Genomic DNA, 26,255 nt, shown 5'->3' with positions numbered 1-26,255 from the left:
TAGTTTAAATAAATGTAGTTTATCAATTCTAAAATCAAATATTTGCAAACCGATACACACAGGCAGATCATGTTAGTTAAAATACTGCCGAAACTATGGAAGTGGGATTTAATGGCCCTTAGCCCTTACTACCATTATGCTCTAGACAATCGTGACGTGAATGACAAACCTGGGTGCCAAATTTCTACTAAAAATTTATATAGTATGTTCTAAAGGTTTCATCTCTTACACACTTTTGACTCAAACTAAGGAAGGTCGTAAGATTTATCGCAGGGACTAACAGTATTAAAATCAATTTACTAAGATTGAAAGCTACTTCGTAACTTTTTCATATGTAGTATAAAAACTGTAGTGGAAGAACGTTTCACGAGGTGGCAGCTCATTTTATGGAAAGATGTGGGTGGCTCTGAAAAGAGCCTTTGTTTTGGTTAACTTTCAACTGGGCAGTACAGACAATCGCCAGATTACTTCCCCTTGGCCTTGTGGTGGCTCTCGGTCTTCTTGGGCAGCAGCACGGCCTGGATGTTGGGCAGGACGCCGCCCTGCGCGATGGTCACGCGGCCCAGCAGCTTGTTGAGCTCCTCGTCGTTGCGGATGGCCAGCTGCAGGTGGCGCGGGATGATGCGCGTCTTCTTGTTGTCGCGGGCCGCGTTGCCCGCCAGCTCCAGGATCTCGGCCGTCAGGTACTCCAGCACGGCCGCCAGGTACACCGGGGCGCCGGCGCCCACGCGCTCCGAGTAGTTGCCCTTGCGGAGCAGCCGATGCACGCGGCCTACGGGGAACTGCAGGCCGGCCCGGGAGGAGCGGGTCTTGGCCTTAGCGCGGGCCTTGCCACCCTGCTTTCCGCGTCCAGACATGTATGCGTTTAAGTATCAGTAAAGGCAAAGCAGAGAAAGGAAAAGAATATATAGTAAATTCTGCAACTGAACAGCAAGCATTTATACTAACTGGAGGTATTCTGTTTGTGTTTCTCCCATTGGTTAATATATCGTACCCAATAGAAAGCCAGAATTTGAGCTCCTCATTTGCATAAAGGCCTGCATTTTATTTTTCGCATCCAGTCCTTTTTCATATCGTTCTTTAAAAAATAAAAACCACGTAGATTCTGGGATTTAAACTCTGGTTTTCATGATTAATAGTTAAGAACTTTTTTTTACTTTCTTTTCCAGTTTTTACTTAAATGGAAATAAGTAACTGACTGATTTTCTTGTTGTTTTCATCAAGGTCTTTGTAGTTTTAGAAACTCTGAAATATAGAGTAGGAGTGTTTCTGAGTTGTTAAGCTACTGTCCTGTTTTCAGGGTTTAGAATTGTGTTTTTATGACAAGGAAAGTCAGTGTGGCACTTCCTCCATCTTGTATTCCTGGTAAGGCCATTTCAGGTTTAACTACTTCTTGATCTTGACGTAGAATCTTATAGAATATTACCCAACTGTTTTATGAACCAGAGTTCAAGATTCCCTAGCTAATGTAGCTTCTTTTAAACTGCTTGTTACAAACAAACAACAACAACAACAGAAAAAAATTCTCCCTCTAGCAGCAGAGTGAGATACCAGGATGTGATCCTCAATACAAGGAATAAATCATTTCAATCAGCTACAAACTGTTTCTGAATGGTCATCCTTGGTGGGCTTCTCATAACGGATTAGGTACATAATTTTAGGTTCTATGGCAGGCTTTCTTTTAGCTCCACCAATATCAAAGACAGTATAAGCATGCCAAATTATTCTTTATCGTGGTTGAATTATCCTTAAACTACCTGGAAAATAGAGACTGGGGAAAAGGAGACCCTGCCCCGTCACTGACCCAGGAGAACCTGGAATATATGAGGCCAAGGAGGTCCTGAAGAGTTTGCACTGAAAGGCGTTGCTGTCTTGGTGACTGGAGACAACATAGATGAAAGATCTATGTTCAAGGAGAAAACACCATTTCTTCAGTCCAGGGCCAGCCTAAAAGAACGAGACTAAGGACTCTCCTGTTCCAGGAAACCTCGCCTAGCTCCTGTTGAGCTGTTTCCATCATGTTCTTGGTCTTTTTTCCACTTGACATGACAAAGCATTTTAACTATTTCCTACATTCCCTGCTACCTTGCCTTCTACTCCTTGTGCCTAGCCAGACGATAAGTGTAAAAGCCGGGGCACGTCTCATGACTCAGTGTCTGATAATGTAGGTGTATCACATAGAGGTATAGAAGAATGAAAAGAGAACCACACAGATGCATGAGTCATGTGGGAACATCACAAGAAAGATTGTGTAAACTATTCTTAAACTATGCCAAAATCCAGTGTAGCTGAGGTGGTGCTGTGGTGTTTTCATCATAGACCTTAGCAATATAAATCAAAGAAAAGTTTATTACATAGGTGCCCAGGTGTAGTAAACAAATAACAGATAACAGTTAACAATGTCTTTAGGTGACAAAGGGGATATCAAAAAAATATCCCTTGTGTCAAGCACTGCTATTTTCAGAATTACTTAAGAAGCCTGGATTATTTTGTCCAATGGAGAAGAAAAACAGAAGATATGAATCATGGAAACATAATGGAAGAAATGTCACAAAAATGTCTTGGTTTCAAATAGCAGTGAGTAGACTGTGTTACCATTTACAGTTTCCCAGCGGAAAGTATCTAGAAGACTAACAGTACATGCCTTCTGGGAAGCAAGATGGTATTTTGGTGAATGAAAATAGCCATTCTCGAAGGCAGCTAGGGAACAAGTATGGAAAATATCCTATGTTTATCATTCAATCTATAAATCCCACCTCTTAATGTTTCCCATAAGGTTTTTCAAAACTGCATAGAGAGGTATCACTCTGCATTTTTATGATTAAAAAATTTGAAGTTACTGGTAAGTCTCCAATACTTTAACTAATGGTCAGGTAGTAGATTTTAAGGACATTACAATGAAAAACCCAACAACAAGAGTCACTGACATATAATTTAAGTCGTAAGAACAAAACAAAGCAAGAAACAAAACCAAGACAAAAAGAAACATAAAACAAGCAAGCAAAAAAACCAAAAACAGGAACAAATATAAAAACAAAGGAACCACCACTGTTGGAAATGTAAAGGAGTAGGAAAGAAGGCGTGAAAAGCAAGCTTTAAGTCCTATGGCCCACACTACTCAAGGTCAGGGAGGACGGGAGACTCCTGTAATCTTAGTACTTGAAGGTAAAAGGAAGAAGACCCAAAGCTTCATGTCAAGCTCAGCCACATAGAGATTTCAATTTCTTCATTAAATTAAAAATGTGTTGAATGACGCTAAGGCAGACTTGAGAAGCCTGCATCTTCTGCCTTACAATTAAGCCAGAATACGGCATTCTCGTCTCTTGTTCATACTCCCTCAGATAATGAGCAGGCTGGACTTCCCGCTACCTGTTTCTTTGAAGACCTTGCTAATTTTTCCAACATTTGTCACTGTTTCTTCCAATATGGCATGGTCAAGTAAAACATCAAGTATTCATGTCTTTTTGTGTAAAAGAAACAGTAAATAAAAAGGGAAAGGCATAAAGACAACAGAGAAAAGAATCCCTAACTGGAGAGATCCACTTACAGTAAGAATATTAACATCTTACTCCAAAGGGAGTAAGCTCAAGGTAAGCAAGCTTCAGGAACCGTCGTCTATGTTCCTTTCTTGCTGTTAAGGTGGGCTGTGTATTCTCTCTCACACACAGAAATGTTTCTAAGACAAGTATTTTAGCCATGGTATTTTGTGTGTATGAGAGTTCTGTCTCTCTACTTCTGTGTCTGTCTCTCTACCCCACCCCCACCCCCACCCCCACCCCACCCCGCCCAATCGCACTGTGTGTGTGGGTGTGGGTGTGTGTTTTGTAGTCCAGGTTTCTCTGTGTAGCCCTCAACTGTCCTGGAATTCTCTCTGAAGGACTGGCTTGCCTCAGATTCAAATCCTCCTGCCTCTGTCTCCCAAGATTAAAGGAAGGTATATCACCACTACCCAGCATTCTAAGAGCTCTTGAAGTCTTTGCCTAGCCTTTTCAGGAGCCTGCCTTTCATATTCAAGGATTCGATAAACCAATGAGAAAGCAGGGGTGAAGTCCCGAATCATGGATAAAATATTTTAAAATATTTTCCATGAACTACTCATTCTGAGCAACTTTATTTTCTCCTGTCACCACATATTCTCAGACAGTTTAAAAATGAAAAAAAAAGAAAAAAGAAATTTAAAACTTAACACCCGTTAAGCCATTTGCCCCATCTGATTCCTAGTTTTCCTGCCCTAGCACAAATGCTCGAGGCACTGACTTTTTCCCAGTCAAAGCCTTTACCAGTTTTTTAACAATTACTTTGTAAGTCATGGAAATCCAATTGTCAACATGGTGGTTTTTCAAAAAAGCTAAGTTGCTTCAAGTATTTATAACTCCTCTGGTTCCATCTATTGTCAATATCCTACCCTGAATGTAAATGTCCCAAGACATAAGAAACAAACAAAAAAAATTAGAAAGCTGTGGTTGCTTTTCACTGAAGCGCAATTGGCTGTAATGTTTTAATACTCAATCTCACAGTAGGAAGCTAATTTGAAAGACTAAATACATTAAAGGCCAACTCCTACAGATAGCACTGCTACAAAGCACTGAGTAAAATACCTAGACTCAATATGTACAACATCGAAACTCATGACACAAAGTGGGAAAATGGCAATGATTGTGACCTCAGCCTTTAAACTCAGAGCAAATGCTCAATTCCACTTTTCATAAAGACATATTTGGCTAACAAAGTTAGGTCATATATTACAACTTCTTTTCTGAAAAGTGTGGGTGGCTCTTAAAAGAGCCTTTGGGTTTGTTGTGAGCCCTACGAGCTCACTTGGAGCTGGTGTACTTGGTGACGGCCTTAGTGCCCTCCGACACGGCGTGCTTGGCCAGCTCCCCGGGCAGCAGCAGGCGCACGGCCGTCTGGATCTCCCGGGACGTGATGGTCGAGCGCTTGTTGTAATGCGCCAGGCGGGACGCCTCGCTCGCGATGCGCTCGAAGATGTCGTTCACGAACGAGTTCATGATGCCCATGGCCTTGGAGGAGATGCCGGTGTCGGGGTGCACTTGCTTCAGCACCTTGTACACGTACACCGAATAGCTCTCCTTGCGGCTGCGCTTGCGCTTCTTGCCATCCTTCTTCTGCGCCTTAGAGATGGCTTTCTTAGATCCCTTCTTAGGGGCTGGTGCAGACTTAGAAGGCTCTGGCATTCTGTTCAAAAGAAGACACACAAAATGGTCAGAAACTGGTAGGCAGTGAGGGCGCACTTATTTTATTTATACTCCTGAAATTCAAATGAAGGAGCAAGTGCTTTTACTTTTGATTGGTTAAGAATAATGGCCTCAAAGGCTTTATGCAAATAAGAGACTCAAAATCCCATCTACAATTGGGCAAGAGAAGAAGACCATTTTGACCAATAGGACAGCGATATTTCGTGACACTACACAATCTATGTGGTATGTTAACAGTAGGTTACAGTGTTTCCTTATTTGGGAACTTTTAGTAATGTCTGGACACTGCAAGCAGTGCGACAAGGCTCCCGCCAAAGCCAAGACCGGCTCCTCCCGGGCCGGCCTACAGTTAGTTCCTCGTGAGCCGTGGGCGCCGGCGCTCCGGTGTACCTGGCGGCCGAGATCATGGAGCTGGCGGGCAACGCGGCCCGCGACAACAAGAAGACGCGCATCATCCCGCGCCACCTGCAGCTGGCCATCCGCAACGACGAGGAGCTCAACAAGCTGCTGGGCCGCGTGACCATCGCGCAGGGCGGCGTCCTGCCCAACATCCAGGCCGTGCTGCTGCCCAAGAAGACCGAGAGCCACCACAAGGCCAAGGGAAATAGATTCAAGTCAAGAAATTCTACTATTGACGTATCTAACGGCTCTTAAGAGCTATGCACTTTTTCCCAAGATCAGCTTGTGATGCAGTACCTATAGTGCCTTCCCCTTCTGTAGAAAATACACAAATACTTCTTTGAGTAGTGAGTGTTCATATTTAAAAGCCCAGTTTTCTACGAAGTAAAGATTGGTAACCTTTAAAATAACTCACCCACAGCGCTTGACATACTAGTTGCCCCCTTTAAGACCAAGAATGTGAGTTAAGATTGTTGGATCATGATTTTACTTTACCCAACTCCAAAGTAGTTACAAGTTATTACGCTTTGTACCTTGTAACACAAAATTACAAAGGAATGGAGCAACGTCTAGGCACTCAGACTTGCAATCACCGCATCTCGAAAACAAGATTGTGATTCCATCTGGAGATAAAAACTCCATTAAAATACCAATTTTAATTTTTTCTTTTTTTTGTAAGAACAAAACGTAACTAGAGTGTCAGAACAAGGTAGCCAATCAGATACTCTTAAAACTACCAATCACACGGGCTATTTCCCAGCCAATGAATTTGTAGCGCGCGACTTTCAAAAAGTTGCAAGGCCAATCAAAATGTTTCTTAGTATATTTAAGGGCAAGATTTCTTTCGTCCTGCACTTTTGTGTATCTCCTCCCAAGAATGGCTCGTACTAAGCAGACCGCTCGCAAGTCCACCGGCGGCAAGGCCCCGCGCAAGCAGCTGGCCACCAAAGCCGCCCGCAAGAGCGCCCCGGCCACCGGCGGCGTGAAGAAGCCTCACCGCTACCGTCCCGGCACCGTGGCGCTGCGCGAGATCCGGCGCTACCAGAAGTCGACCGAGCTGCTGATCCGCAAGCTGCCGTTCCAGCGCCTGGTGCGCGAGATCGCGCAGGACTTCAAGACCGACCTGCGCTTCCAGAGCTCGGCTGTCATGGCTCTGCAGGAGGCGAGCGAGGCCTACCTTGTGGGTCTGTTTGAGGACACCAACCTGTGCGCCATCCACGCCAAGCGTGTCACCATCATGCCCAAGGACATCCAGCTCGCCCGCCGCATCCGCGGAGAGAGGGCATAATGGTTTTTATGCTATTTAAAAAAAGGCTCTTTTAAGAGCCACCTAAGATGTCATGTAAAGTTGCTGTATACTTCTGATTTTTACTTAGTACCGCAGTTACAGTTTATGTTGCAACAAAAGCTAGTAGTTCTTTACATTTGTTTCTTTGAAAATTTTTAGAGTTACTTAAGTGATTTTATATTAATCCCATATGAATTATAAGCTTTCGTAGTGATAGTGTTGCGACTAAAAGTGTAGGCATGAAGGTGGATTGTAATTAAGGTGACAAAGTGGAGGAGAAAGCATGTGATGGGCATTACAGAGTCAGCTGTAAGCAATCTGAACACTTGATCCTCAGGAAAAATTCCTGGTACAACTTTAGAACACCATATAGATTCAGCACTGAATTGCATCTTCCTAGAAACAAAGACGTCCTCAGGGAAGAAAGTAAAAATTAGAACTGAATCATAAGAGAGACCCCCAACAGATATCTGGTACAAATCAAATGAACCAAGTATTACTTAATCGCATCAGGAACTTTGAAGCAAGATGATAAAGAATTTGAGGCCTGTCTGTCCCAATACAGTGAGTAACAGGTAGGCTTAGGCAACAAAGTAACTTCTTGTTTCAAGAGAGAGTGGAGGGGAGGGGAGAGGGAAAGGGAGTGAGAGAGAGAGAAAGAACAGGAGCTTAGACTGAATTATTACTTATAATTTTTTACTAATTTTCAAAGCATTTTTCCCCATTAAGGGATTTTGGGAAGTTAACTACTAGCAAATATTTCCAGCCACTCTCACAGCAAACAAACGCAATTATCCTGCTAAATAGGTTTTTACCAAAATGGATAATCAAATGTAAATTTGTCTTCATCATCTTCAAAGGTGACCGTGTTTCAGGTATTAAGCTGTGCCAAGATAGGCCGGAGAAGCTGTGAGAGCCCAGCCTTCCTTAGACCCTAAACTCTGTCAGCACTGGTATGAGGAGGCATGGGTAGGACGATGCATGAAAAGATCAGGATTCTCTCTAAACTTCAGGACCACATCATTATTATTGTTTCCTTAGAAACTGCTAGATACTACCCCAGAGCATGTATTTTTGTTTTTCCTACACTATTAATATGAGAGCTGTTACTGACAAGCATTTTAAATTTAGCTAGTCTAGTCCAAATTATACTTCAATTCCAGATTACAAAGACATCACATGAGGAAAAAAAAATTGACAGAATAGTTTCACATTATTTATTGAAAGTCTATTTGTTTATCCTGGTTGATGGAATTAAGATAGGTTTCAGTTGTTTTGGTTTTTAATTAGAAAAATTTAATTAAACATATGATCATATAGTTTTGTGGAAAATTATTACTGTATAGAAGATATGATACTGATTCATAGAGCAGAAACTAAATGAATCCTTGATGATCCCAAGCCTCCATTCTCAATCTCTAAAACTGGAAAAACAATAATAGTACCCTCCTCTATTTGCTATGCCAAGACTGTGTCAGGAAATGAATGTATTCATTCACAGCTACTATGTTTGGCTTGCTACAAAATAGTGCACATGAAATACTAGCTCTTAGTAAGTGTTGTGACCACAAGCCCTGAATCCCTGCTCTCTTCCAAATGTTTCTAAAGGTGTGAGCCTGCATACCTAGCTTCTGTTCATCTCTAGCTAGGACTGCAAACACAAGGAAAGCTATCGGGAGGAAGTCTTGTAAAGAAACGAGAATGTCACCTCAATGTCTGTTATGTTGGCATGAGGTTCTCTAACCTAAAATCAGAATAAATTGTCCTTATGGAAGCATCTCCATTCCTACACCTGGAAAAGGAGCAATCCGGACCACTACGGATGTCGAGATGGCAGTGCCCTGAGGCCTTACTCAGACAACAAGGCTGTCAATGCAGTTTGAACCTCTGTCTGGACCAGTTTTCACCAACTGAAAGTTTTCATCTTTTGAAGCTTGAGCCCCACTTTCCTGGGCTACCATCATTCATTCTAAGTTCCCCTCTCTAACTTTATCCTTGAGTTTTATTCTGTTCTGTGAACTCTGAACTAAAGACTGTGGGTGGGTTATAATGTTTAGCTCTCGAATAAAAGGAGATGTTTCTTATAAAAGTACAGATGGAGACTGAAGATATAGCTTAATGGAAGATCATTTGCCTGGTATACACAAGACCCTTAGTTTCCCCTCTAGTACCAAAATGAAGGAAAAGTATTAAAAATAAATCTAAAAGGTATATTTATGCAACATTTCCTATATTCAGATTTATATAAATATCCAAATCCAATAAATTGAAACCCAAAGAAGCACTGAATGAAAACTAGAAAATCAATTCTCTTTTCTTGGAATGATTCTTTACATGTCTAACTCTTGGAGTGCTGAAAGCCAATCAATGTGTAGAACTGGAAAATATCTGAAGGTGCACTGTAGTGGATAGTTTGAATACTATCATTAATCTGAGCTTTGTTATTATTATCATTTTATTGTTGTGATGGTTATGGTTAATTATTTACTGGTGATGTAACTCAAGGCATCTCCCACGACAGACAAGCAGTCTACCCCTGAGCTACATACCCACATTCTCAGTCTTACTTTAAAAACTGTGGTTTTATTTGAAGTAACATGTTTGTTGGCTGGGTGGTTGATTATTTTGGTTTTTGTTGTTGTTGTATGTGTTTGTTGTTTTTGTTTTCTTTTGACAGTCTCTCTACATAGCATTGGCTGCCTTGGAACTTATTACATACACAAGGCTGAACTTGAACTCTCAGAGATACCCTCCTGTCCTGCAGAGTGCTAGGATTAAAGGCCACCACACTCAACAGGTTTTCTTTTGGTTTTTGTTTTTTCTGACAAGACTTTGCTCTGTCTACAACCCAGGATCCTCCTACTTGACCTTCCTAAGAGTCAGCTTTACAAACCTGCCACCACACCCTGAGCTATATTTAGCATCACAATTAGATCTCCCAGTAGCTACTAAGTGATTCAATTCTGGTCAGTGAGGTATTTCCAGAAACTAGAGTTCATTTCACCAGGACCCAGGAGGAAATGAGAAACTCAGAAGAGGGGAGGGGGGATAAGAATATGAAATTCTGCCCATCTTTTATCCAGGCCCTTCCCTGCAATTTTGCTCAGTTCTATTCTTACTTTTCTTGTAAGACTTTCTGGTGGCTTAGAAGACAAACTCCAGTCATCTAACATCAGGTGACCACTGTTCCACCTTTTAATTTTTAATTATTTTTCATTTAGGGTCTCAACTACGTAGCCCTACCTAGTTTAGAACTAATTAGACCAGCCTCACCAAGAGTTCTCAGAGATTCCAATAATCAGACACACTGTCTTCGTTATTTCATTATATGACTTATTAACAATACACATTTTCAAATACTCTCATCATAAACAAAGATGTAGAGGAAAGGTCTGAGGTCATTCTAAAGTTGTATTGATCTATATTGTTTCCACAGTCATGGGTAGCTAGTAGAACATTAGAAATAACATACATTCTGGACTGAGATGTATGTTATTTAAAATGGATTTTAAATAGATTTAAAATGGATTTTCCCTATGAATACTGCTTTTCGATTTTAAAGTTACATATGTGCATGGATCTGTTCTCACCTTATGTATCAATGAACAGACCTGGTCTAAAATTCTTAATTCATTTGTGCAGCGATGGCTTCAATAACTAAGTGGTTTTAATGTCCACTTTCTTTGTTCCTACAGAAATAAAATTTCATAAATTATTATTGCGAACAACATAAAGATGCTTCTAGGGTTAAAAATATTGGAACATATTTGGAGAAAATTCAAAGATCTATAGATAGATAACATGTTTGTTTTTACATAAGAAAACTGCTAGTTCCACAAATGTGCTTTAACACAATCTCAATAAAAATACCAAGAAGCTTTTCTCTGAGTGTTGGGATACTAACAATATCTTCAAATACATTGTCAGGGACACATTTCAGTGGTAGAATAACTGCTAGCACGTTCAGTCCCCTTAACAACGAATATAGACGGAAAGACTTGAAAGATTTTGAGAAGAGGCCTAGAGGTGGCGAGGGTTTAATGTCAACCTAGTCTTCCAAGACAGCCATAACTATTCAGAGAAACCCTATCTCAGAGATGGGGTTGGGAGAGGGCGGGGGTGAGGTGGGGTGGGGTGGAGTGGGGTGGGGTGGGGGTGGTCTGACAGCAACAAAAATAACAAAAAGGTTGTGAGAATTAGTTATTTCCTATTATAAGTTTACCAAACAATATTTGAATCATTGCTACGTACCAAGTATCCTCCACATTGACGATAGCACCGAGAAGAGTTTGTCTAATTCTACCTTAGAAACTACAAAAAAAGACGCAGAAAGTTGAGATTCAGGTTATTCGAGGAATTTAACCTATGACAAACATGAAATAAAAGCTGGGAAGAATCGAGAGAGTCGGTCCCGAGGGCATGGAATTGGGAAGATGGGTCTATTTATCATGCTCTGTACTAAAACAGCTGTTCGCTCATTTAAAGTGAGGGCTCAAAACACTGGGAGAAAACGGATTTTTACTTTCTGATCTGGCTTTCCCACGTTAAACACTTAGGTCACTGAAATCAACACTGGATCCACTGAACAAATTTCTGGTTTAGGTCTCCAAAAAGCACGTTTCACATCTCACTATAGGGTACACCAGAAATATGATCCAGGCTGCAACAAATCAGCAATCTGAATCTCTCAAAGACTGTGGGTATGAAAGAGTCCAACAGTGAATGAAAACTAAACGCTTTTTATTAGAAGCATACACTTTCAACAGATAGCCAATTTAACATTTTGGATTGTACAAAGCATTACCAAGAAACCTCAGTATTCATACAAGGTCAATCTTCAGTGACGACACACACGTATAAAGCAAGCGCTTCGGGAAGCTGAGGCAAAACAAAGTTAATCTACAACTATGCTGATCAAAATAAGGCAAAGCAAGTGTAATTGGTAATGGTAAAAAACTTGAAAAAAAAATGGCTGACAAAAGGTTGTGACGCAGTTCAACCCACAACTCCATCGCTGTGGCAAACAAACCGAAAGTACGAGAAGCAATCGTCTCAGTCCCGAGTCCAACTTAACTGTGCAGGCTAGTCGTTCCGGCAGCTACCCCATGTCTTTAATATTAAGGAAGGCAGTTCGTTGGCGCCAGCACCCCACCTTCTCCCAAACTTCCAGGCTAACCCCCACAAGAGGCTGAGCATAGAAGCCACCTACAAGCCCCGGATGCGTTTCTCCAGGCAGGAAGCTCAAACTTCGGGATGGCGCCCAATCAAACGAAGAACTAGAGTCCTGGGCCGGAGTGAGCCAACCCACAAGCAGGGCGGAACTTTCAAATCACCTTGCAGTCCAATACGAACTAGCGCCGAGGGTTGCTTTCTGCTGCTGACAGCCGTGGGAGGGTGTTCCAGCCCATAGCACTTCCTGAGCAGCCCAGCACAAACAAGTCTAGGTGGGACACGCAACCCCACCCATCCCACCGGGGGAGCGAGTGCTGCCGGGATCGAGTCCCTTGCAACCTTGCTTCATTAATCACACAAATGTCACAGCTCTTAAGTGGGAGTGGTGGCTCTGAAAAGAGCCTTTTGGATTGTTAGGGGAGGCAGCCTACTTTTTCTTGGCTGCAACCTTCTTGGCCTTGGCAACCTTGGGCTTGGCAGCCTTTGGCTTTACGGCTTTAGACGCGCTCTTGACCTTCTTGGGCTTGGTGACCTTCGCCTTCTTTGGGCTCTTGGCCACTTTCTTGGTCACAGCCGCCGCCGCGGGCTTCTTCGCCTTCTTCGGGGTCTTCTTGGCCGCCTTTTTGGGTGTGGCAGCACCAGTCGCCTTCTTAGGCTTCTTGGCTGCTCCCGCGGGCTTCTTCGCCTTGGCCGCGCCTGCCTTCTTAGCCTGGGGTTTGGCCTCGCCAGAAGCCGCCTTCTTGTTGAGTTTGAAGGAGCCGGAGGCACCGGTGCCCTTGGTTTGCACCAGGATGCCCTTGCTCACCAGGCTCTTCAGGCCGAGCTTGATGCGGCTGTTGTTCTTCTCCACATCGTACCCCGCGGCCGCCAGCGCCTTCTTGAGCGCAGCCAGGGACACGCCGCTGCGCTCCTTGGAGGCGGCCACAGCCTTGGTGATGAGCTCGGACACCGGGGGTCCGGACGCCTTACGGCGCACCCCGGCGGGCTTCTTGGCGGCCTTCTTTTTGGCAGGCGCCTTCTCCGCAGGGGGCGCGGCAGCGGGGGCAGCAGGAGCAGCCTCAGACATGATGAGTCTCTGGAAGTCAGGAACTAGTGGCAGTACGCCGATAGAGTAGCGCGGGCCCGGCGCTGTATATATAGAGCGCAGGCGCGCGCTGATTGGTGCTCCAGCGGCCTGCCTGGCAAGCTCTGAGCAGCCGCGCTGCGCCCAACTTGTGTTTGTTACACTTCACAAAAAGGAGAAAATATTAAAATATCTTGCACCAAATCTCTCGAGTTTGGTCGGTAAAGGATCCGAGAAGTCTCAGGCTTCAGGATATATGTTTATTTTTTCCTCATCCCTAAAGACAACGCGCCTAGGAGTCCCTAATTCCCCCAACTCCAAAGGAAGTCCGGGGTAGATAGAGACCACTTTCTGTTTTTCTTCTAAATTACCTGGTCGCTCCTTTGCCCTTGAAAGTTCTTTTTCTCAGGGATTATAGAGCACATCCTTCCCTTAATTTAGGGACAAAAATGAAACGATTTCCGCCTAAATTTTCACAATTATTCTGTTTCTTCGCAAGGGAAGTAACACAAGTCCTTAGTGACTTCTGATTACAGACCCACCACAACTATGGACTAGGACTGGGATTTCCAGTATAAAACACTTGGGGTAAATTGAGAGGGGGTTCATAGGCCTTGGGGGTGTATAATGTGGTGGGGGGGGTTAGGACTTAAATATCTGATTTAAAGACACTGACTTTAAAATGCTTTACATTGGTGGGGGCGGGGCACCCCATTGACTTCTATAAAGGGAGACCTTGGGCTATATTTTTAAAGCTCCTGGTTCCCCTCTGAGTTTTGCAAGGTAGGGGTCTAGCTCTGAAGAATAAAGATAATAAGAAGGGAAAGGAACCCTAAAAGTCTATATGAGCCCTCCTCTCCCCCAAATGCCAAATTAGAGTCTTTGAAAGATCTGTTTTTAAAGTGATGAGGATTTAGTTGCTTATTTGGCAGCAATACAGATATAAGTTTCAGTGCACGGGAATTCTAATCTAGAAAATAGTTTGTCTTAGTACAGGAGGACCTTCTAGACTTGGAGACTATGAGATGCAGATGTCAGTAAACTTACTGGCTTTCCAAAGGTTACCTTTGGCATAGATTTGAACAAGCTAAATATTTGAAATAGAAAATGTAACCAATTTTACCAATAAGATAAGAGACAAGATAAGTACAAATTATCATGTCATCTATAGTGGACAGCTGTATGTCATCTCTTCTCAGTTCCTCGGAATATGGCAATCTGCATTCTAGTCAACTTTGCTTTGTTAGCTTAAGGTTTTCAGCTTCATATTTCAATAACTACAACATGGTTTTGTTGTTAGAGAAAATACAAGATAAACTCTCTGCTAGTATAATTAATACATGGGGCAAAGGAAGTTCCCCTAATTTTATCAGAAATCTCTGTTTAAGTATATGTCTACATAAAAACATGTGATGAGTTTGTCAGCACTAAAGCGTGGTAAAGTCCCAAGGTTATACAAATTGAGTTCAGGGATGTTTGTGAAACAAAGCATATTTTATAAGACTGAGAATGGCCGCGTGGTTTCACGTAATAACCTTAGTTTAGCACTTGCAAGCAGCATCTCCTAGGCTTGTGTCCTCTGGGAATTAACAGCCTAATGGGATTAGGGATGGACTAATTGCTAGCAATAGAACCACTTTAAGAGTTGCCTTCCTGTGTGGACTTTGAAATGGGAATTGCAAGGCATTATTGAAAGTACACAACTCAAGCACCTTCGTCATACCAATATGCTTCAATGAAAGAAATGAGAACATGTCACCTTGCTCTGATTACGTGGGAAATGAACGAATGTCCTCCTCATCTGATAGTTGTCCATCTCCCCCAGGAAAATAGCTGTGTGTGATCTAGCTCTCCAGTTTGCTCACTTTCCTGTCACTGTAAATTGTCAAATTATTTGTAAAATCCTAGATTTGTTCATTTGATTGTTGTAATTTTTTAACTTATAGCCTTTCAAGCCGAATCAATCAAATCATAGCTCTTTAATGCAATTAACTAATAAAGCTTGCCTGGTGTAGATGCAAATTCATTGCTTCCAATAGAAAAGATAACCCTGAAAGTTATGTTTGTATTGTACAATAATAAATTATATCTCTAATTTTTGAGGATTCATTCAGCTCTCATTCTTTCTCTGAGTAAATGCACAGTTTATTTTCCTGTATTCTTCACTGAACTAAAAAGTCATCCAGCTTGCTTACTCACTAATGACTTCCATCATTCTTTGACATATACATGAGCTTACTACATATAATATTTATATATGAGTCATATTTTTTAATAGTTCGAAAAATTACATGCTGAAGCTTATTAGTCAGACTGTCCTAAGGGCATCCAATCAGAACCTTCAGATGTCACCCTCTAAAATGGAAACTATAAAATGTGGAACTTGAAAGCAACCTGAGACTTAATGATGGAGTCTGAAATTTTAAAGTAAGTTGAATAAGATCATGGGCAAGAAAACTTCTATTCATATGTGCTCCAAGCAAAAGGTTAGATTGGAGATATGACCTTTAGACTCAGTATCACTGGATAGCTACCAATGAAATGAGGACACTGATGAAACATGATGATGTCATGTGATCTCGTACATTTGTTTGTTTGATGAAGATTGCATGAGGGTTTTGTCATGCCATGTCTTCAGGCTGTGTGGCCCTGGTGGGCAGAATTAAATATGTAGAGAATGTGCAGAAGAGCTAGAGGCAGAAAAGTTTAACAACAAGAAACACTCACAGGAGGGTGAGAGTATTTAGGACAAGTTTAAGGGATGGGCTTCCACCTTTTCTTCTCCATTTCCTCCCTCTCACATGCCAGAGAGGGGTTAGCTGGAGAAGCTTTTTGAGGTTGTTAGTATAGATTCCAACTTGAAGCGATTGAAACCTGTGCTTTTCTAACTCACCAAGGGATGATGGTAAAAGCCACAACCGCGTTATTTCCAATTCCTTCCTCATAATGATAAACGATAACTGGTCCATTGTGAGACACACAATGTTGGCAGCACAAGTAAAAACTATATAAGTGATGTCAGGAGGTTTAGAGCCTTCTTAGTCTGTTGTCTCACCTCAGTCTCACAAATAATTTCTACAAATAACCTTGAGCAGTGCTTCTCTTATTTTCTCAGTCTCTCCAGACAGACGGCCACCAATTACAAGATCAAACCTTTGCTACAATGTTTTCCCTGTTGATACCTGAGTACATGAAAGGTCAAGATCTCTTGCACCTTTCTGCCCCAGTGCACCCTCAAATGCAATGGGGAAACCAACATACACCATAACAGTAAAGCATAGAGGAGGGACATAATGAAAATAGAAAATTGCAAAAAAGAGACACAGTACAAAATGGTCCCCAGACACTTTGGAATTGCCAACAGAGTCCTGGGATACACCTCCCCCGACACCCCCCCCCCCCAACTTATTTCCAAAAGACTTTAAAATGTTTTCAAAACTTTAAGCTCGCCTTCCAAATATACAAAATTGACAATGATGACAATATACACTTTTTATACCTTCTCAGTCTAAGCTTATAATGAAGGCACAAAAGGAAACGTAAGTTAGATAGTTACCTTGATGAGAGCCCAGGAATCATCTCACACATGGTTGTTTTGTGGGAAATATACAGCTAAATGTGCTAAGAAAGTATTTTGTCATCCCTAAGCACACGCTTGCTGTGGACACCCTGCACCAGACAGCCTCCTAGCACTTATTTAAGCACAGAACACCTGCAGTGAACATAAACAACAACCATCCAAGGAGAGAATTTCCTCTCAAGGCCAGGTGCCTGCTAGGACAGACACAAACAAGCATTACAGGGAAAGTACAACTCACAGGAAAACAAAAATCTGAAAGACAACGAACGGTAAGAGGCTAGTGTATGGGCTAAACCTTTTCCTTAAGTAATTAGTGATGCAGCAGTGAAATTGTAAGATAAGAGAATTGCTTAAGTCCAGGGGATAGGGAGGCAGGAGGTATTGAAGCTAGGTATTAAATTGATTTGTTTAATAATCTTTTAAGATACAAACTTAAATGCATTTATAATTATATGTTATTCATATGTAAGGTATATATGCTACACTACAGATTTCTATCTCATATACAAAGAAACCATATATAACATCAGATGGGAAGTTCTTATGCTTCAGCTCATTCAAAAGACCATACCACACTGATCCAAAACATGCAAGGTTGTGCGTGGGTGGAGATTACAATTTACTGGCGATGACAGTGATCTAGAGACATAGCTTTGATGCACACAGGCTTGGTTTTATTTCCACTTCTTTCATTCACGTGCTGGGGACGATGCCCAGTTCCTGAGCAACAACTTACACTTTGATGATAGTGAGGATTAGTAGCGAGGGTTCCCCTTCAAAGTTTGGGGTGTGCTCACTCAGTCACTGCTCATGTAACAGTTATTCCCACCAGACCCTTAAGATGTGAGAACCCTCTGCTGTGGGCATGATTCTGAGAAAGGTTGTCCCTTCCTTACTTTGAAGAGATTGATGAGAATAGATCAAGTCTGACAGATGGATGAGAGTAGAGCAAGTCCAACCAGCTGTTTCCAACTTTTGGATTACTTGTATTTCTCAGATGCATCACAAAGGCCCAAGGACCCGGGTGTTACCCTAATAAGAGGAGATGTTGCTGGGCCGTCCCAGATGGGAAGGAGTGGCGTGTGTTTGTGTGTGTTTGTGTGTGTGTGTGTGTGTGTGTGTGTGTGTGTGTGTGTGTGTGTGTGTGTGTGTAAACAAATATGATTATGCGCTGGAGGACCAGGAGATGAGTAAATGATGCAAGTCTATGACTCTGCACATAAGGGTCTATCCCAACAGTCACCCAGAACCCCATTCCATGTCCACTTTGCAAGCTTGTGAAGACCCTCACATAACACCTCTGTCCCTGCTTCCTCCATTCCAGGCAGATCATACTTTTGATGACAAGAGGCTATGGCTGGTTAATTCATAAGAAAGGCCATGATGTTTCGACCTTGCATGCACTCCCACATTATCTCAATCTTCTTATATTACACAGAACTTCTAATGTGACCAAATTCTTATCAAGTTAACTGACCTAAGATTTGTAGCAGTCAAATATATGAAATATACTTGCATGGCTAATAAGAGTAGTTGTGTTTTCTTTCTTATTTTACAAAACAAAGCAGGGTTGTATATTACTCAAGGGCCTGTCTACCCTGGCTCATAGATGGATTATCTGAGTTAAATTCAGCTTTGCTGTTTTCCAGCTGCTTAACCTTGGATGAGTTAATTAATGTGCCCATGCTACTCTCATCATTTGAAAGATGCCAATAATAATAAACCACATGTTTTATAGGTTGTTGTGGGATTTATGGATCCATACATATTTATGATATACAATAAATTTCAGATGAACATACAAAGAATAAAAACTAGTTTAGAATACTGCACATAAACACCTATGTACAAACTAGTGCCCATCCCTGACTGTGCTGATGTGAGTGTCCTTAAGGCTCATAAACAGCTTAGTGAGTACTAGTCAAGAGGCCTTTCCAGCACCGTGATCATCCCAGCGAATAGCAAGCATCCTACCCAGCCTTAACATTTCAGCAAAGGAAAACCCCAAACCCAGACTTCCCCAGCACAGAGCAGCAGTCTTAGCATTTCATGCCTCTAGCACAACATACAGTTCGAGGAGGCATAAAGTTTTCAACTAAAGCCATGAGAGGTGCCACACCCCTTTCATGGCAGCACTCAGGAAACAGAGACAGCCAGACCTCTGTGAGTTCTAGGCCAACATGTTCCACATGGAGAGTCCAGGCCAGCCAATACTTACATGGAGATTTTCTCGAAACATAGATGATAGATGATAGAAAGATGGGTAGATAGATAATAATTAGTTGTAAGTGTGATGGCTCATGTCTGTAATCCCAGGATTCTGGAGACTAAAGCAAGAGGATTCTCCAAAGTTGGAGAACAATTTGGACTACATAATGAGATAGGTCATCAATTGAACCAAGCTTGAATAACATAAGACTTTCAAATTTCATATATATAAAGTATACAAAGCAAAAACACATCCCTACCAATTAACTACTTACCACTCTATTTAGTTTTAGATAGGTTTTCACCCCTACATGACATGTGTGAAATTTGTATCTTCTAGGAATCACAACCATTTTCAACACGTGCTGCTGTTTGCCTTAGCAGACACTAGATGGCAGGCCAAAACAAGACTGCTACCTTAAATGCCATTCAAATTTCTCTTGACCTAGATAAGCATTAATCCTCGGCTATGTTTATATTTTTCTATCCCTTTCAGAAGTTATTAACACCGTTTGTCATATAATCATGATTAAAAAACCGGAAATTCATGATATGTAGTCTGTCCACTGGCAGGGAACATAAGAAGAAGAAATTAAGTGAACTGGACTCTTCTCTTAAGTGACTGAAGAATCCATGTTGGCTCATTCCCTCTACAATGAGTTCATCAGCAACTACAATAAGCCTCGCAAACGCTGGGCTTAGGGAGTGACAGAGCAATCCAGGCAGTCTGTCCTCCTGTAAGAACTGGAGAACTGAGCTCTCCTCAGAAGAGTTAAGTGATGCTGGCTGTGAGAAAGAGCTCACAGCAGGATGATCAGGAACGATGGTCACTTTATACGGTGGTAGATTTTAATGATAGAGCCTTGATTTAAGTTATTAAATCAGTTCTTAGTTGTTGGGGGGGGGTTGTTTGTTTGTTTGTTTGCTTTTAAGTAAAATGGCCACAATAAATAGGCTAACAAGGCACTGCCCTGCAAAACAGGGGAAACAGAAAGACAGGCAGTTGAAGGGATACACAAAGCAAAGGAATCCCTCACTGGGCGTCTAGTTGAAGTCCGAGAGCTAAAAGTCAACAATTGCAGCTCAATTAGCAATATTTGCTGTGAAGGTTGCCTATGTAGAGACAATATTCCTTTTATAGCAAGTTCTTTCAAGTAAGCAATGAACCATGCTCAAGACTTGAATACATATGGCCTTCCCATAGGCCTTGCCTGTTTATGAACCTGCAACTCTCTTAGAATCTAACAAAGAATATAAACTTTATTTATAGGTTAAAAAAAAAAAACCCTTGTGTAGCCTTTGTGCCCCAAGGTTTTACCTTATCAACTATAATCCCACCCAATGTGTTGAATTATGCACACAAATTAGGAGTTGCCCTATGATGTCATGTAAGTCCCTGAGCACTCATCTTAACTACAGTCACTAAAGTCATGTATGTGACCACTGTAAAGTCACTTAAGCACTACTCTGTTGAGAATCCTATATATACAGTTGGTGTAACTATCTTCCTATGTGTCTCTATCTGCTAACAGTATGTAAATATGTGTTGAAATATATTTTAGTTAAACTCTAACTCTGCTTCCAACTTCTACTGAAGTTCCTGTTGGTAGTGTACCCTGGCTCCATCTCAGTAGTATCTTTAAGGACCCAGAACTTTGTCTTGGCCCTGACCAGCCCTGCTGGTGATCATAAGGCAAGAGCAGCTTTTGTCTTATAGTGAGAAAATTATGAAGTTCATAATTAAGTTTTATCAGTACTCATGATAATAAATATGGCGATCATGGAGATACAAAGGGTTCATAACTGTACAGTGGGCTCAAGATTAGCCCAGCACCTGATTCCAACACACACCCTTAGTCATACTCCCAATAAACTCAAGGGGACTCAGGCTGCACTCACGCATGATCATATGAAAGTCCAACTGAACGGGCACCCCAGGACTATTTTCTCATTGCTGAAAGGAACAACACAAATTATGTAAAGCATTAGTGGAGGGGAGAGGAAAAAAAGAACATTCAACATTCATTCAGGCATGATCCCTGTAAATCTCAGTATTCAGGAGGCCAGCTAAGAATACACAAGAATAAATTAATAAGAAACAATTTTTAAAACACATGCAAAAACAAAACCCACCCATCTCACATTGCTAACTAATCATTTTAAATAGTTTCAGACACTGAGTTAGTTGAACAAGAAGGGTTCTGCTTGAAGCTGTCCAGGGGCAGGAGAGCCGCTGAGGTGTAGACAGAGAACAGGTCGCCTGCAGAAGCTGTCCAGGGGCAGGAGAGCCACTGAGGTGTAGACAGAGAGCATGTCACCTGCAGCTTGCTTCTTTCCTCACAGTCGGCTTTTGCAATTGCGGGTGTTTGTACTGGCAGACGGTCCGTGGAATTCCAGGCTAAAGCGTCAGCTGGCTAATCATTCACTAACTATTACTCAGCAGATTTTAAAGCCCTTCCACATACAGAGAGTTTTGATGACAAGACTGATGACCTAGAACTGTGACAGGGTAAGAAGCTGAGGCCGAATCAAAAGTTCCATTGTGAATATTTGTTTTACTTTTTGTTGTTTGTTTGTCTTTGAAACTGAGCGTCCTGTCAGAAAGAAAACTACAACAGCCATTTATTTCTCTTTCTTTCTCTCTTTTCTCTTTCTTTTTTCTTTTTTCCTTTTGTGTGTGTGTGTATATGAGAGAGAGAGAGAGAGAGAGATTCATTTTATAGCTAAAGCTGGCCTAGAATTATTTAATTCATTCAGGATGTCTTCATACTTTCTCTCTCTCTCTTTTTTCTTTTTTCTTTTTCTTTTTTTTTTTTTTTTTTTTTTTTTTTTTTTTTTTGTCCTTCAATGCTTTTATTGATATCAGCAATGGACAAGAACATCCCGGCCCAACTGCTAGGTTATCAGGCAGATGCTCCAGCATCATTGCCATCTCTAGACCCAACCTAAGATCCTGCCTATCCAGGCCATGTTCCCAAATGGGCATGCCCCCGTCTGTCCTGTTTATATGTGTGGATCAGTCTGTCTGAATGTCTAAGTCGATGCCTGCATGGGTCCCCGATCCATGGTACATGGTAGAGGTTGTTCAGAACACAACATGGCTTGCTTCAGTGGACCACTGGGCCCCGGTGTTGAGCATGGGAGACAGGGCCAGAGATTGATGGTGGCAGGAGACCAGGCACAAAGTCCATTCCAGGGCCATATCCTGGCATTGAGAAGCCCTCCATTACATTGTATTTGATTTCACAGGGTGGAAAGGGCTGGCCTTGATAAAAGGGGGTATTCCGGGGCAGGGGTGGGAACATGGGAGGTGGTGAGGGCTAAAGTGGGTAAGGAAGACATGAGGGAAGGCAAATGAAAAGATGGGAGCAGGGGCAAGGCCAGCTTCTCTCTGAAGTCTGGGGGCTGTTTAATGGCTTCCCTGGAATGAATGATCCATCTCTGGCCAGACCTCAACCCACAGGTCTGGGAGATGGCCATGTTTAGGTGGCTCCACAGCCCAGTGGGTCAGAAGTAAGTGTGAGAGGTGGCGGTGTGCATGCTGGTCCCAATGGACACAATCTCGATGACGGTGGTGTACAACAATGCTGGAAACGGAATTGGAGATCTAGGACAACGAAACAGTAGTTCCCTGCTAGTGTAGCTTTGTAGAAGTTCCTCTCAACCACATCCTGTAGCAGAGAGACGGCCAAGGGCTGGAGCCTGGCAGAAAGAAACCTCCAGTGACAAGTTTCCCCAAAAGATATTGCCAAGTTCCACACCAGCAAACAAGAGTCTGGCAAAACATGGTCCATTCGTACAAACGCTCGTTCCAAGTTCTCTCTGAAGCTCTCTATTGAGCAGCGGCCATATCTGGAGAGATCCCAAAGTCAGGAGTTGATGATCACTAGGTCAGGGGAAGGTCCATATCACAGCTCCTCCAAGAAGTCCTCAAGGTACTCGGAGTAACACGAGTGAGGAAGTAGAAGCACACAAAGTAGTGGTCAGAACCAGAGCAGAACTGGCGGACCTGGCAATACTATTTCCCATTGCGCCGCTCTCCCAGCTGGCCCCCAGCCACCAGCTGATCCTGTGCAAAGCTCAGCTCCCCCTGCCCACCCACCCACACGCCGACGGTCAGATCCATGCCAGGTAGGTGGTCCTTTTCAGGCCAGAGTCAGCCCCCACCCAATACTAGCATGGCAGCCAAGCTTCTCTCATCTTGGCTTTTAACTGGGAAGCTGTGAGCAGTGTGTGCTTCTGGAGCAAAGCACCAGGTCCTTTTACACCGCTCTTTGGATGGAGTCTCCCAAAATGACCGCGAATTTGTTGTGTAGCAGCTGCTGGACTTGAGAAGCAGTCTTTTCCTTATCTACTTTAGCCCTCACCACTTCCCATGTTCCCACCCCTGCCGCGGAACACTCCCTTTTATCAAGGCTAGCCTTTTCCACCCTGTGAAATCAAACACAATGCAACTGAGGGCTTCTCAATGCCAGGCTTGGAAGTAGACCATGGCGCTTCCCAGCAGGAAGTGCGGCATCGCGTTTTGTAGCCATAGCTGACCTAGAATTATTTCATTCAAGACGGCTTCAAACTTCAGCTTCTCAAATGTTGGGACTGCAGGTGTTAGTCACCATATATGACTCAAATGTTTTTAGAGGGACAAGTTAATATAGGGAGAAGAACCTCACTTCAGCGAAAGAGTCATTTTGCTTCTTCAAACAGCTGTTTTGCAGGAAGGCTAACTTCCTGTATAGCATCTTGGGTTGCATTTCAAGACTGGTTATATTTATTTCTCCAAAGAGAAAGTATCCAAGGAGCTGAAGGGATCTGAAGTCCTATAGGTGGAACAACAATATGAACTAACCAATACCCTCCTGGAGCTCGTGTCTCTAGCTGCATATGAATCAGAAGATGGCCTAATCAGCCATCAGTGGAAAGAGAGGCCCATTGGTCATGCAAACTTTATATGCCTCAGTACAGGGGAACGCCAGGGCCAAGAAGTGGGATTATTTCCTAATGGAAAGCAGACAATCTCTTATAAACAATACCATAAGCCAGGCCCAGGGACACAGGCCTCCCTGTCATTCCTGCTCTTCAAGAGACTAGGGAAGTAGAGTTTCAATTTCAAAGCCTGTCTGGGCAACTTAGCAAGACCCTTGTCAAAATCAAAATTAAGAAATAGCCTAGAGGACTGGCTCAGTTGTGGAGTAGTTGCCTAACACATTCATGGCCACTGGGTTTAATCTCCAATTCTAGAAGAAGAAATAAGGATAAGTATTTGATTGAAGCAGTGGGAGCATAGCAGGGTATATAGTCATAGCGACCCAGAGTTGCCATGAATTGGAGTACCAGGCACTGTGCTGATGGCTTCGTATATTATTTCGAGAGAGTAGGAGTTAGACAGATCCCCTGATATTCAGACAGATAGGGAGAGTGGTCATAGCTAGGTAATAAAGGTAGCAAATTTCCAAGACGACAGCTTCTTCCTCACCCTCCTGACCTGAGACAAACGCATAGTAGCTAAACAACAATAACTTGGCAGGCCTTTTTCTCTCTCCGGTAAGCCTTTTCTGATGGTTTAGCTCAAGAAGTTTGAGGACTGATCAGGGAAAGTTATACAGTAGTTATGGGCGAATCAACCACCCTACCTTTCCTTGAGCTAGGTAGACTAGGGCGTTGGGGGGGGGGGGGGCGGGGGAGTGTAGGGAGGATTGGACCGTTTGGTTTGTAGAGGGTCTTTTGCTCTATGTCAACTTCATGTGTGTTTCTTTCCTCACCCTCAGTGACTGCTTTTCTTCAACAGCTGATTCTGCTGCTCTCTGCAGTGTTTGAGAAGTCTCTGCTCTTACACTCAAAGACTTTTGTTTGCTTTTTAATTCTAAATATAACTGGAAGAGAAAATGGACCCAATCAAGATCCCTACACCATATCGTTTTACAACAGCTTTTCTAGTTTTAAATATCTATGAATATTTAAATATTATTAAATGTATTCATTATATTAAATAGGAAATATTGAAGTCTACTTTTAAATATCCTATGAAGTAACTGTTGTTTCTTTTTTGCTTTACAAAGGAGCCTTAGTGAGCTTCATAGTTTTCAGTTGGTTTATAATGCAACTGACTGCATGCAAACTGATTTTACTTCAGCGATCCCAGAAGCTTGGGTTGTGGAGGAGGGAGGGGTCTCCAGATCTATGCATATAACACGAACTTAGTAGTTGTACTGAAAGGCTCTGACTTTTCCCTTGGCCTGCAGGTGCCCAGTGAGTAAGGAAAACAGGCCATGTAGTCTCTTCACAGCAATAGAATAGTGACTAAGACACTGATGCCAAAAACCGAAGTTGACCTCCTACACACAGGTAGTCACTTTATAGTGGGCATAACTTCTGAGGCTCTGTAAAACCAGATTTGAGATAGTGACCTACTAGGCCACAGTGTGACAAAGGCTTATCTCCTGCCCAATTCTCCCCCTATTTAAAGTTAAAGCTCACGTCAGTAACTCTCAGAACAGGGCTGCGTGTTCTGCCCCATATCCCCATATGGCTGTAACAAAGAACGAAATACCCATTCTTCCACGTCATAACTTTTTTCATATTTTCTATGGGGAAAGTACTATGCCTGGTTTGCCTCTCCAAGATGGAGCTGCTGCCTGGACTCTGATCCCAGCAACATATATGCATTGGAACTGACATAAATGAGAGTGCACAGTGGGTGCTCAGAGCCCCAGAATTGCAACAGCACTTCCAAGACCCTCCAGGCTTGAGGCTGATAAATCTCTTAGGCAGCCTTGTTTTCACAGTAGCTATTACTTGCTCTTCTGCAAGGTGCCTTCACTCCCTTATAAACTGTATAATAAATAGCACAGAGTGATAAACAAAAGCCCTGAACTCTTTACCAACCCCCACCCCCTTTTGTTTTCATGTCCATGTGTACAGGCTTAGCCTGTAACCATGATAGGGCCAGTGTCTCTGAAGAAGATCGGGAGAAGGTAAAGGGGGAGGAGGAGGTGGGATCAGAGGAGAAGGCCTTGCCTTGTGTAAGTGGGTCAGAGGGAAGGGGTTGGAGTGCAGAAATATTCCAGATCACAAGAAATATCTGCTTTGGGGAGGAGGGAGAGTTGTGTCTGAGGTCTGAAAGAAATCAGCAAGTGTGTGTGTGAGAGAGACATCCTGACAGTGATCCCAAATCCATTTTCTATTGTCAATGAACAGAAGAAAAACCATTTTGGAACATTAGTGCCTTATATTTTACAAAGGTTCTGTGTTGTGACTTTGTTGTGCCTGTTTTCATGAACCCCAAATGACCACCAAGGAGCTGATTCTAATGCAATCACGTTAAGGACTTTA

General features: G+C 42.6%; 4 protein-coding genes and 2 pseudogenes across 4 annotated transcripts, besides 1 other annotated feature; 2 read left to right on the top strand and 4 right to left on the bottom strand.

Annotated features, from left to right (window-relative positions):
- Positions 1-397: 397 nt before the first annotated feature.
- Positions 398-902, bottom strand: H2ac4 (H2A clustered histone 4). The gene has a single exon (NM_175660.3). It carries the CDS (start codon positions 855-857, stop codon positions 465-467), a length of 393 nt encoding a protein of 130 aa, NP_783591.2. The 5' UTR covers positions 858-902; the 3' UTR covers positions 398-464.
- A 3,864-nt stretch (positions 903-4,766) lies between these two features.
- H2bc3 (H2B clustered histone 3) lies at positions 4,767-5,256 on the bottom strand. Its single transcript, NM_175664.3, has one exon. It carries the CDS (start codon positions 5,193-5,195, stop codon positions 4,815-4,817), a length of 381 nt encoding a protein of 126 aa, NP_783595.1. The 5' UTR covers positions 5,196-5,256; the 3' UTR covers positions 4,767-4,814.
- A 219-nt stretch (positions 5,257-5,475) lies between these two features.
- On the top strand, positions 5,476-5,885 carry H2ac5-ps (annotated as a pseudogene).
- A 583-nt stretch (positions 5,886-6,468) lies between these two features.
- Positions 6,469-6,948, top strand: H3c3 (H3 clustered histone 3). The gene has a single exon (NM_175653.2). It carries the CDS (start codon positions 6,493-6,495, stop codon positions 6,901-6,903), a length of 411 nt encoding a protein of 136 aa, NP_783584.1. The 5' UTR covers positions 6,469-6,492; the 3' UTR covers positions 6,904-6,948.
- Positions 6,949-12,458: 5,510 nt separating this feature from the next.
- H1f2 (H1.2 linker histone, cluster member) lies at positions 12,459-13,183 on the bottom strand. The gene has a single exon (NM_015786.3). The coding sequence runs from the start codon at positions 13,139-13,141 to the stop codon at positions 12,503-12,505; it is 639 nt and encodes a 212-aa protein (NP_056601.1). The 5' UTR covers positions 13,142-13,183; the 3' UTR covers positions 12,459-12,502.
- Positions 21,765-23,264, bottom strand: Gm11338 (predicted gene 11338; annotated as a pseudogene).
- Positions 22,726-22,834: an enhancer, noted in NCBI's record as "Hist1h1cR1 preCRMcnc fragment; positive regulatory potential score and conserved non-consensus GATA1 site". NCBI's record gives its function as "erythroid enhancer when transiently transfected in human K562 cells" and the evidence as "EXISTENCE:reporter gene assay evidence [ECO:0000049][PMID:17038566]".

The sequence above is a fragment of the Mus musculus genome, chromosome 13 (genome assembly GCF_000001635.26).
Source record: "Mus musculus strain C57BL/6J chromosome 13, GRCm38.p6 C57BL/6J".
Taxonomy (NCBI): Eukaryota; Metazoa; Chordata; class Mammalia; order Rodentia; family Muridae; genus Mus; species Mus musculus.
The sequence above is the reverse complement of the archived record's forward strand: the minus strand, read 5'-3'. Positions and strand labels throughout refer to the sequence as shown.

Coding starts and splice junctions, on each gene's coding strand:
- H2ac4 (NM_175660.3), bottom strand. CDS start 857: ATGTCTGGACGCGGAAAGCAGGGTGGCAAGGCCCGCGCTAAGGCCAAG.
- H2bc3 (NM_175664.3), bottom strand. CDS start 5,195: ATGCCAGAGCCTTCTAAGTCTGCACCAGCCCCTAAGAAGGGATCTAAG.
- H3c3 (NM_175653.2), top strand. CDS start 6,493: ATGGCTCGTACTAAGCAGACCGCTCGCAAGTCCACCGGCGGCAAGGCC.
- H1f2 (NM_015786.3), bottom strand. CDS start 13,141: ATGTCTGAGGCTGCTCCTGCTGCCCCCGCTGCCGCGCCCCCTGCGGAG.